The sequence below is a fragment of the Carassius gibelio genome, chromosome B4 (assembly GCF_023724105.1).
Source record: "Carassius gibelio isolate Cgi1373 ecotype wild population from Czech Republic chromosome B4, carGib1.2-hapl.c, whole genome shotgun sequence".
Taxonomy (NCBI): Eukaryota; Metazoa; Chordata; class Actinopteri; order Cypriniformes; family Cyprinidae; genus Carassius; species Carassius gibelio.
In genome coordinates, this window is record NC_068399.1 from 16,837,541 (window position 1) to 16,850,407 (window position 12,867).

Consider the following 12,867-nt stretch of genomic DNA (forward strand, 5'->3'; position numbering starts at 1 on the left):
AAAGAAGCTGATCGTGATAAATTGCTCCCCAAAATTCCCATTCCTCCCTCAGCTTTTACCAAACAATTAAGAGGTTTTGGAGCGCAATTACTGACATTTAAGAAAAACTGAAAGTGGGTTTGCGGGAAAAGAGCAATGAGGAGAAGCCTGTAGGGAAATGCCATGGAATAAGGACATAAAAATAGGGATGAGGGCCTTTTGTTATGCAAACATGCAATTCATCTCTGTCTTTTCCTCTCCACAGATTGACAAGATTATGAGCTCCATAGGTGCTGGAATTGGCACAGAGTTGGAGGGGATTACGGAGGATCACTCAGGTTTGTGTGTGTGTGTCTGTGTGTATGTGGTGTTGATGCATATAGTCATCCCACTACGTTTAACATATATCCATAACTATAGGGAGCTCATGGCATGATATGAATAATAACTACCGGCTGTGAAGTGTGCGGCACTGTGAGACGGGAGGGTTTCCTTCAGTAGTGTCAAAGACCCGTTCATAAACGGGGAGCTTTTTGAGGTGTATCCATGGTTACGGTGTGCTCTCCTCTCGTCACTGTGCTCTTCCTGTAGTCATAATGAGAGCAGGGGGACAAGAAGTGGATGGAGAGTTTAGACTCTAAGCAGTGGTCTTGGGACAGTTTTTTGTTCGCAGTGGGAGCGAAAGGAGCATCTCCTTGACTGGAGATCAGTGTACTAAGATTCTCTCAGCGATGATCAATAGTGAAAATTTTTGAAAATCAAATCGCTAGAGCTAATAATGAAGACAATAAAATTGTCCCCTTACCTCATCTCCTGTTTTTGCTCTTCTTCCGACTCTTCTCTCATTGTCTCATCTCACATCCTCTCCTTTTCCCTCTTCTCTTGCCTCCTCTCCCTTCTCCCTTTGCCTCTTCTCTTGTTTCTCCCATCCCTTCCTCTCTTCTCTCTCCCTCTTTCCTCTCTTAACTCCTTTTGACTTTGATTTTGTCTCCTGTTGCCTCCTCTCTTTGCCTCTCCTTTCACCTTTCGTCTTCTCTCCTCCTCTTTTTTTTTGCCTATCCTCTTGCCTCCTCTATTCTCCTTTGACCTCATTTTGCCTCTTCTAATGCTTTCTTTTCTCCTCCTCTACTTTTGCCTACTTTGCACCTCTCCTCTTCTCTTCTCTTCTCTCATCTCACCTCTTTTCTTATCCCAACTTCTCTTTTGCCTCTCTTCTCACCTTCTGTCCTCTCTTTTCTCCTTTGGGCTCTCCTCTTGTCTGTTGTCGCCTCCTCTCCAGTAATTATCTCATGGCTATCCTGTCCCCTGTGCTGTAGCCTCTCCTCTCATCTTTTCTTCCCTATTTTCCTGTCATTCTTTCTGCTCATTTCACCTCTTTTCCTGTCCCTTGCATTATTTGCCTTTACTCAAACCTCCCCCATTCTCTCCTCTCATTTGGACCATCTGATATTGCTTTCCTCTTGCCTCCTCTCCTTTCACTTCATCTCTCACTTTTCCTGTCCTCTCCTCTTGCCTCTCTCTCTCCTCTTTCCTTTTATTCCTCCATCTCTCCCACATCTCCCTTCACCCGTCCTCTCACCATTTTCCTGTTTTCCCTACTTTCATCACTTCCTCTTGACTCTGCACCGTTTTTTTTTTCAGCACCTCCACTTTACCTCTCCTCCTCTATCTTTGTTTTTCTTTCCTCGCCACCTCAATTGCCCCTTTTTCTTCTTGCATCTAGTTGTTTAATCTCCTCTCATCTTAACCCTCCTGTTTCCTCCTTTCACCTTTTCTTTTGTCTCCTCTCCTCCTGTCTCCTCTCCATTCCTTGCTTCTCCTATACTTTTGCCTCTCCTCTCCTCTGCAGCGCTCCCTCATTTTTCTGTCCACAGAAAGCCCATTTGTGTTGCCATTCCACCAGTGCTCACAGACGCCCACAGAGTGTGTGTACATTTGGGAGGGAGCAACAGCAGCTTCTGCACTCAGACAAAGAGGCTGGGGTTGTTCTGATGGCTATTATCGGCAATGTGAGGTACAGCTAGTGGAAAGAAGGGAGGGAGAAGGAGAGACCGAGAGGGAGGGAGAGAGAGAGCGCACAGTGGCACAGGATGCAGAGGCATACAAATGAGTGTGGGAGTGCTGGAGAAACAGAAATCTACCAAGCAAGCTGCACACTGTCATTCCTATCCTCTTTCGCGAGCACACTCGCTTGTCCCCTCCAGGACGCGCAAACGCACACACACACACGCACATGCCTGCACTCTCCGCACATTGAGACACAAGTCGAGCAGCACAGTGTTGGTAATCCGCATCTCTCTCGCCTCTCTTGTGGATGTAATTGGGAGCCTTCAGCATGTCTACCTCCACAGCAGGCGTACTTCTCCACCAGCACGGACCCTAACGCTCACTCTCCCGAGAGGACCCTCTTCTTCTAATTTGCTCTCACTTTCTGTTTTCCTCCCTCTCTCAGCTGCCTTCTGAACATTACTTTCTTCTGTCCCTTGAAATCGCTTTCCTACCTCCTTTTTCTCATTCTTTCTGTCTCTCCCGTTTCCACTCGCGCTCTCCGTGGCTTGTTGTGCATGGCGGGTTCGTTTGACAGTCACTTTGCACGGAACATGATGTGGCAGTGCCAGCTCTCGCAGCCGGACTGTCGCTGCTACCGGGTGGATGGCTACTCACTTCTCAAACGCCTCCCTCTGCACCCCTTGATAGGCCCCCGCTGCCCCGTCCAGTCCGTGGGACAGTGGCTGGACAACATCGGTCTCGTGCAGTACGAAAACCACCTGCTGTCTAACGGCTTCGACAACGTTCAGTTTATGGTGAGTGTCTCCTTCACACTTCCATCTCTGTCTTTCCCTGCGGCCAGTTTTCCGAGTGTGTCTTTTTTTCATTAGTCATCAGTTGCTTGTTGTGGGTGGTGTGGGTTTGCATGTGTACTTGAGTGTTTGTTTTCTCAGGTGAGCTGTTCTTTGATTATGTGAGACGTCCAGTATCTAAATCTTCTGTTACATCACACAATATTTCCTTGAATATTGTTATGTTTCTCATGTGAGTTTATGTTTCCTGTCTGCACTACCATATCAGCACTTTGGGAACTTTGGAACGCAACGAGATTTAGTCAATTATACATTTTCATTATAAATATTTGATCTAACATGTCTAGTTTAGAAGATTACAGAAGTTTTAGTAACTGGGTGTTCTGTAACAGAACTAAATTATAGGAAAATAGAAATTGAACAAAAAACTGCATGTTATAGAAATAGAGTAAATGATACAAATTTGAATACATTTAAAATTGCATATAATATTGAACATTCTTTGTTTCATGCAGTGCTGCAAGGGTACTCATTGATGCATTGCATTCCAACACGTGGTTAACGTCACTCTTCTGACAAAGCAGAAAACATGTCCACCGTGGGTGTGTTCAGATGCATGAATGCTTTGCCTGGTTTGTGTTGCTGTGTGTTTGGGGAAGAAAGTGTTAAGGCAATACATCTTCAACTACCAAAGCAATCATAGTTGTTTTGGAGCACCTGTAGAGATGAAGGGGCAAGTTGGAAGATGATGTTTCCGGGGAAGAGTCGATCAATGCTGCCTGCGCATTTTTGATAACAAGTAAAAATCATACCAGGCTTAGGTGTTTGTTTATGCTGTATAACTGATGGATCAGAATAGTGTATTTCACTGTTTGAGCTGGTCGACAAGCACGGTCGGCCAAAGAGTAATAATAATTGCTGGTAGGCCAAAGAAATCGTTTTTCTTAAGAAGCAATGTTATACTGTTTTTCCACAGGGTAGTGCAATGATGAACTGAAAGTGCACTGAAAACTACACAAGTTGTCATCAGTGACCCATTAACTAAGTTTTTAACACTTGTAACACACGCACAGTGGTCAGTGTAAAACAAACAGTATTCTGCAAACATTTGTTTCTTAATCAGTATTTTTGTCTTTTTTTGAACTAGAAATGTACTTAAACCCACATAAATGAGAGTCAAACTGATATTAAAGCTTGTTTTCAGATAATATATCCTGAATATATTTAATACTCCTTGGAAGTGTAAATCTAATAGAATTTAGAAGGAAAAAAATTGCCAGAGTAGTAAGAGAAACTAATTTTCAAGAATATGTCTGGAATTAAAGGGATGGTTCACCCAAAAACTAAAATTATCTTCATTTAGGTTTGTCATTCCAAACCTCTATGAGTTTCTTATTTTTAACATAAAAGAAGATATTTTGAAGAATGCTATAATGAAACAGTTGATGGTTCCCATTGACTTCTATAGTATTTCTTTCCCTACTGTAGAGCTCAGTGGGGACCAACAACTGTTTGGTTCTTTAAAATATCTTCTTTTGTGTTCAACATAAAGAAACTCGTACAGGTTGGTAACTACATGAGGGTGAGTAAATGATGCCAAAATTGTCATTTTTGGATGGACTTTTGGACTATGTCAGTTAATTAAGTCTAAGATTTGAAAGCAGGACACAAATACTGATTAAGTGTACAATATTCAGAAACACTCAAGTGATCTTGCTGTTTTTAATGTACTTTTAAGATCACTAGTTTCACCCTGCAAGCTTCTAGAACAGTGTCTTTGAGTAGATACAGTGACTCAATGCTTTGTTCTCTTGCAGTGTAAAGCTCTACGCTTTTAGACTTCTAATGTATTTGGTGCAGACTGTGGCTCTACCGAAAGACATGATTTCACAACTACTGCTGCTTTGCTTAAAGTATCTGTTGCTTTTCAGAAGGACGCATTTATTCTGAATGATTCAGTTACAAAAGCAGGTGACGTTTCCAGGTGAGCCACAGACTCATGGGAACTGCAGTCCATGCATGCAGGTATAAACTGCACTGAGCTGATGGGTAATGGAGCTGCGACTAAATCCTATACATTGTGTGACTGAATCGGATGCTCATGCATACGTTTGTGTGTGTAATGAGTCGTTTTGCGAGTGTTTAGTTGCTCATGCTGATTATCCTCCTCCAGCTCTGACCTGCATCCATTCCTGTGGTTGCCGAGGCAACAGCAGAGAGCAAAGAATAGAGTACAGAGTAGTTTAACTATAGAATATTTTATGAAATCTTTGTTCCCTTCCTAAATGTTCTCAAGGAAATGGATTCCACTGTTTCCCCGCAGAGCAGTTTTTTTTAAAGGGTGTTAAAAACCTCCCGACGCCAGTGTTGATTTGTCAGCACCGATCGTAGTGCCCACATTGACAGCTTTGACTGCAAGCAATAGAAAATACTGAACATGACCTTATCCAAGAGGTACGACAATCAAAACTCTATTTATAAACATTGTCACGCTGGTTCTCATTCATTAATAATTGCTCACAGTTCTACACTGGTTTCATGCTAAAGATTCACAACTTGTCCATTAGCATAACATTGTTTTGGTTATAATATTGATGAATCCCAGTTATTCTAAAGCAGGAATGTGTGTGCCTGCGGTTAGATATTAGTATAATACAAGCCTAACCATCTCCAAATAAGGGCTTTCTGTACAGGTGCAAACACTGAGAGAAAAATGTCACATAAGGATTTTGAACTGAATAAATAGCTTTTATATAGGATTGTGTTTTATAAGATCACATTAGCCAAATGTTGTTTAGTTGTTGTGTTTTTTTTTTTTTTTTTGGAAAGAGCTAAAATTAATGACAAATGTACTATTTATACACTGCCATCCAAAAGTTACAGTTTAGTAAGAGTTTTTAAAAGGCATTAATAGTTTTATCCAGCAATGATGCATTCAGCTGGTCAAACATGACAGTTAAGACATTTACATTGTTCAAAAATTAGGGCTGTCAGTCTATTAAAATTTGGAATCTAATCAATTACACACTGTGGTGATTACTGATGAATTAAAATAATAAATTACATAGTAATCACAAATTAAATTTAGCTGTGAAATTACCCACAAAAGATCATTTAAAGCCATTTTGTGCTACATGAGAAAAGCATGTAATAAAAAAAATCTTTAGATAACCATTTGTTGTTTTTTTGGGTGAACTATCGCTTTAATATTTTTTTAAAGTTATTTTCAGATTTTTTTAATTTCCATTTAAATATGAAATTATTATTTAGTTAAATGATACTCTGGAAATAAGAAACTAAAACTGCCAGTAGGTGGCAGTAAAAGAATAAGTCATTGAGTCATTTATTTGATTGTTCAAATGGCAGAATTATTCAATAATTAAGTAAATTCTGTCTTAATGAATGGGCCATTGAATCATTGGTTTCGGCTGATTCATTCATACAGCGGATTCATTCAGAAATTGTGTGTTGCTGGGAGATGCACAACAGTTCTGCTGTGGCTTTAATTGGTAACATTTGTGTAGATAAATAACTGAGGAAAAATAAAACAATACTGTGTCTAAAATACATAGTATTAAGTTCTTATTTATTGAACTGTTGTATAAAATCAATATCACTTATGCTACTTGGGACACTTGTGTGATAGTGCACTCGTTGCTCGTGTGATATTGCTAAACTAATATGATACTGTAAATATGAAACAAAATCTCAAACAAGGGCGTTTGACCCAGTATTTAGAATTTTAGGGGCTTATAACTGCACTCTAAAGGCTCCTTCACAGAGCAGTTGGGCTGTTTTTTTTTTTCCCCCATATATACGGTATATATAAATGTTGTGCTTCTAACCTTTTTTTATTCCTCATGCACAACTGTTTCAACATTGATAATAATGAGAAATATTTCTCGAGCACCAGATCAGCATACTGGAATGATTTCTGAAGGATCATGTGACACTGAAGACTGGATTGCTGAAAATTTAGCTTTGGCATAACAGGAATAAATTGCATTAAAATGGAAAGCAGTTATTTTAGTTTTAATAATATTTCACAATATTACTATTGCATTTTTGATCAAACAAAAGCAGCCTTGATGAACTTAAGAGACTTCTTTTAAAAATCGTACTGACCCAGTGATTCAGTGGAAATGTGTGTTAATGGATCCTAAACATTTCCCAATGCTGTCACTGAAGACTAAAGGTACCAATGATGTCACTTTGCTCCCTTTTCAGTCTTGTGTACAGAAAACAATTATATATAAGCCTCCCAAACGTTTGACCCATTTTGACACATTCAGTCAAACATATAATTCTGCCCCAAACTCATGGCAATGGTTCAGTGTTGTCTCTGCACATTAAACTTGGATAACTGTTTTAAAATTCAAAATAAATTGCACCCATCACCTTTAGTGTTTCAGTCCAGTCAGCAGTTCATTACTATGTAATTTTGTGCTTCTAACAAAAGCATCTCCTCCGGATGAATGGGACATCTGGATGAGCCACAAAGACACACAATCCCTGTTTCTCTGGTCTCTGTAGGATGGAGCTTCTGAAAGGCCTTCAGATACAATTAATATTAGATGGAGGTCTGCAGCTTCTTTCTGATGTGTGGGGCTTGTAAAGTTCCTCTGCTTGAATGTTGAAGCAGATATATACTGTATATAAGATGGACTGCAGTGGGTAGTCACTTGTTCCCTTGGTATTAGGAAGAGCGTGAATACGGCACTGGCCCGAAACATTTAGTTGGAACCAATGTGTCATTTTAAAAGAAACATTTTAACAGTTCATTCAGTCTGAAAGAGCCAGGCAGCAGAATTTCCTCAGAGTGAGTTAAGTGCCGGAGAGATGAGAGCGGTGCCTCACTTCAGGACTTCAGGGAGTTTTGAGATGAACAATTTCGCGTCATGGGGCTGGTCATTTATCTTACTCTGAACTTGCTATGAGGGTTTGAGATGCTGTTGTTTCATGAGCTGTTATATTCTTTCACCTTCACACTGTTGGAATGATACAACAATCACACTGTGGTATTATTTTAGTCATTTGCATTTTGATTTTATTTAAAGAAATGTGATCAAGACGTTTTATAGTGGACACTTTTCCCTACTTGAAGACCTTTTAGAGAAAGTTTGGTGGTGATTGACACACTGGTTGATGAGAATGGGTTGTGGCAGTTTATTGCAAATGAAGAAATGTGAAGTTCTACACAGATTACTTTTTGTGGCATCACATAGCCACACAGTTTCCGATTGCGTGAATTCCTTCACAGGTGTTTATGAAACACAGGCGTTTTATTTTGTTTTGTTTTTTTGTTTTGTTTGACTGATGGATTGGTTACACAACTATTTTTGTGGTTTACTAATAATAATGTTTAACACATCTGCATTCAAACAGTTCTCTTTTTAGGGCTAAACAATGAAAGGTTGCATTGATTTAAATACATTCAATACTTTTAAACATATTCAAAATGCAGTGGTCTCAACTTGACCTTTGTATTGCAAATGACCTGGAATTATCAACTGTAATTTCAACTCAAACATCATTTTCTTGACCCATTATTTGACCAAACTGCTAAGAGTTCAGACATTTTTACACAAGCTTGGATTAAATGTATATTCATTTACATGATGAAAACTTAATGCCACTTGCTGAATTAAACATGCAGTGTAATGTGACAGCAATGAAGTATAATACTCTTGCAATTCATACTGTGCTATTAAAAAGAAAATAGCAGGCAGTATGCAGTGAGCAGCAAGCAGTGTGCTTCCAGCAGGTCTGTGCTGTGACTGATTAGTAATGTCTTGGGACACCTGCAATCAATCTAACTCTACTCGGCATGCCAGTATTGTGGTGTGGATTGTAGTGCTGTGAATGGAGCAGATGCTGGTGCTCAGAAGTGATTTCATCAGCTATATATGTGACCATGGACTAAAAACAACTGTCATAAAGGTAAATTATACATCAATATAAACACAAACTGAATAAATAAGCTTTCTGTTGGGGTGTAGTTTGTTCGGATCGGACAATGTTTGGCAGAGATACAACTATTTGATAATCTGGAATCTGAGGTTGCAAAAATACAAAATAAAATCTAAATATTGAGAAAATCGTCTTTAAAGTTGTCCAAATGAAGTTCTTAGCAATGCACATTACTAATCAGAAATTAAGTTTTGCTATATTAACAGTAGGAAACTTGTCTTCATGGAACATGATCTTTACTTAATATCCTAATGATTTTAGGCATAAAAGAAAAATCTATCATTTTGACCCATTCAATGTATTTTTGGCTATTGCTACAAATATATTCCAGCGACTTACAGTAAGACTGGTTTTGTGCTCCAGGGTCACATTTTTTACTTGAGTGGGATCATCAAGGTTATCCAGCTTTGTGAAATGGTAGACACATCACTTAGTGCATTATCTATCAGCATGTTTTCATTCACCTTATGTTTCCATGTGTATCTCTGTTTTTGTGATGTTTTTTGGTAGATGGGGAAATCACTTGGCGCAAATTAGATACTATTAATCCTAAGAGGAAAGAACCGCATGTGTGTGTGTGTTTGTTAGGAATAGAGCGTTTTTTCAGATCTCTGGCCCTGTTGGATCGGAGGTTGATTTGTTCTGATTGGAGTAACTGAAAGGTCATTAAAGGTGAAACCCAGCATGAAACAGCAGTTGCTTAATAGTGTGTCTGTGTGTGAGACAGCATGTGTTTTTGTTCACCTGTGCACATCAAGTTGTGGATCTCCTGATTGTGTTGCTCATGTGATCTGAAGAGGCCAATTTTTTAATTAGAGCAAATTGTCTCTTTTGCCTTATTTATTATGTGTCAATGTAAATGAGATGGATTCTGTCCAAGAAAAAATGATGATACATTTATTATGATTATTTGTTTGATTCTTTTGTTACTACTTCAACGGGTGTCATTGTTGCAGTGAACCCAATTCCAAAGTGTTCCAAAATATTACAGCATTTTATTTTTATTTTATTTGTTTGTTTGTTTATTAATTTGCATTATTATTGCTATTATTGTTATTATTTGTTTTTATTATCATTAATATTTGTATGTTTTGTAACTACTTAAACAGATGTTATTGTTGAACCTTTACACTAGTACAAATTTTCTTTTTCTTTTTTTTTACTGTAGGGTAGTAATGTCGTGGAGGACCAGGACCTGCTAGAGATCGGGATTTTAAACTCTGCCCACAGACAGCGATTTCTTCAGGCTATTCGCCTGCTCCCCAGGGTGAGTACAGACATCGGGGACGTCGTAGGGCTCCCACAGGGTGCTTTCAGCTCCAAAAATATCAGCTAACAATGCGTTTGGAAGCAAATTTGTAATTAAAAATGTTCTTTCTAACAGTTTTGAGCGCCAGCAAATAGTAACCAGTGGCTGTGAAGCTCTAAAGATGATAAACTCGGGCTTCACTTCCCGGTTATTGCAAATGTACTGGCTCACACATAAAAGGTTGATAAGTTACGGTCAGGCAATTCTGATGGGAGCATCACTGACTTCAGTGTCACACAAAGACACTGAACTGAAGAACACTGTAATGAAATATGCGTGCTGATCACTGAAATTCTGCATGTGATACATGTGTGTCATGGATTTCATTACCAAATGAGGTTTCATGGTATCCACATTTATCACACACACTTCCCAGGGTGCACCCTCCCCCAAGAATAGTCCATTTAAGACCCCCTCTAAAGTAATCCAGCAAAGCTTCTGGCATTGAGTGTGTGCGTTTGTGCAGGAGACCCCACTTCAAATAAATCTCACTTGTGTCCCAAACAACCTTGCACTCCCTTTCTCCTTCACAATCTCTGAAAGGACACAGCAGAGGGGAATGGTTGTGTTTTGATAAGATAGAAAGAACACACACACACACACACACACACTAATGTGCAAACACGCTTTTATTCAAACAGATGTGAAAACCTCAAACATGAGCCGAATGGGGTGAGTTTAGAGGGATAGTTCAGCCAAAAAAATTTTAATTCTTTCATTATTTATTCATCCTCAATTTGTTAAAAACTTACGTGACTTATTTTTTCTGTGTAACACACAAACAAAGATATTTTGAAGAATGTTCTTGTTGCTCATTTCCACATTAGAAAAGTGAATGTGGATTTGGGCTCCAGTAAATGTCTTCTGAAGACATGTAATAGCTTTTTAGGAAGAAAAGATCCAATTAAAGTCACTTTCTTTTTTCACTATAATCAACTCAAGCTCATCGGACCTGATGTCTATTAAGTTACATTATATGGATAAGTAGATGACGACAGAACTTTCATTTTAGGATCAAAATGAAAATTATTGCTTTAAAAAGAAGAAGAATTTAAGATTAAGGACAGGAAATGGTATGTGTGTAAGAGAGAGATATGAGGACTCATATAAAACTCAACTTTTCATCTGCAGTCAGCGCTTTCAAACTCTGTTTTAGCTGATAGCTTCTCTCTGTCTGCATTTATATTTATGCATTTGGCCGATGCTTTTATCCAAGGCCTGTGTTTTCAATATACTGTATGTTATTTTATCAGTAAATATGGGAATTATTCCCTAGGAATACAACACAGTTTTGTTTTGTTAGCTTGTCTGTCTCCTATTTATCGGCTAGACCAGCGCCAAATCAATGTGGACCAGAATGGAAATTCATGCTAGGAGTCCCAGCAGGTGTTTCCAGCACAGAATAACAACATGCTAGACCTCTTCATTTATAACCCAAACTGTGTCCAGCCTCTGGATTTGTTACTGATGTGGTAGTTTAACAGTTGTTTCTATGTTTAAGGTGCGGCCCATCGGTTACGATGGAAATAACCCCACCTCAGTGGCAGAATGGCTGGAGTCTCTGGAGCTGGGAGACTATACCAAGTCTTTCCTCATCAACGGCTACACCTCCATGGAGCTGGTCAAGAAGATCTGGGAGATCGAGCTCATTAATGTAAGTCCTGCTTTACCTCACTTCCTGTCTTCTGAAGTTCTGATGAAACTGAGTTCTAAAAGATTCATTTGGGTTTGAATTGGAAGGGTTACAGTCAAGTGAAATATCAGGGAAATAAAATAAAAAACATAACTGGGGAAATTGTGAATAAATCTTAAATGTTTTGATTATATATTACTGTATAATAATATTTTATTGCACTCAGTGTAAAATGACTTCACACACATATATATATGTTATGTGAATGTGTGAACCCTGTATTTAAACACACACACACAGTGTATTTAGCCATATATTCTGTTATTGTTGTGTTAGTGCTGTTGGAATGAAGCTGTCTTTTGAAACAAGATTTGCTAGAGGACCTTTGAAATGACAACCAGAGGTTGAGACATCGTTCTGACATCCTATTGGCCGATTTGTCATAATAGAGTTTCGGCTGGCTCTGAATCTTGCCTGTAATTGTGTTTGTTTGATAAACAATCCTGTCCGATCTGTCTTGCTTTCGACTGCAGCGAAACCACAGATATAATAGTAGCATCTCTGGTATGACACTAAACAAGAAGAAATTTCAGGGCAACTTGATCTGTTTTTGAGCATAGCCTGCATGTTTGGGAAGTAGCCTATTTTAACTTTCTAAATGTCTGCACACTGTTATTGATCCAATTGATTGATCTCTCTGAAGTTTATCAGCCAAATAAAGGCTTTTTATTTTTATTTTTACCTGTAATTCAATAGTTATTCCTGCAGCCCATGTGGTTAAACAGAAATAGTGAATGCTTGCTGGATTTTTTCCCGTGTTTGATAAAGATAGATGGGATGTTTGATGACAGTGATATCACGTGATGTGTTGCTTTAACAGATATGGTGTTAAATGACTCTAATTACAGCCTCACGTATGCTAATTTCACTCACTTTCAGCCGAGGGAGGGAAAGAGAAAAGGAATGAGCAGATTATATAATAATGTGGGATGTGATTTCTTTAGCTCTCTCAAAAAAAAAAAAAAAACCACACACACCCACTCACTGTGGAAAGTAACTGAAATGCTGCAATGGGAATAAACCCATGGTTTGGCCACAAGAGGGAGCCAGAGTAAGGAATTATTGTTTTTATAGTTTTGAATGGATACGTTAAGCAAAAAATTTTTGTTAGAGGT

At 38.7% G+C, this 12,867-nt stretch overlaps 1 protein-coding gene across 6 annotated transcripts in view; it reads left to right on the top strand.

Annotated features, from left to right (window-relative positions):
* LOC127956450 (ankyrin repeat and sterile alpha motif domain-containing protein 1B) overlaps positions 1 to 12,867 on the top strand; it is a 163,282-nt gene that overhangs the window by 114,371 nt on the left and 36,044 nt on the right. For 5 of the 6 annotated variants that reach the window (XM_052554344.1, XM_052554346.1, XM_052554347.1 and 2 more), the window contains 4 exons: positions 245 to 317; positions 2,677 to 2,783; positions 9,919 to 10,017; positions 11,561 to 11,713. In XM_052554344.1, coding sequence (XP_052410304.1) covers positions 245 to 317; positions 2,677 to 2,783; positions 9,919 to 10,017; positions 11,561 to 11,713 — 432 coding nt within the window. Of the gene's footprint in view, positions 1 to 244; positions 2,784 to 9,918; positions 10,018 to 11,560; positions 11,714 to 12,867 lie in introns of those variants that run through there. The other variant, XM_052554350.1, reaches the window with a different exon arrangement.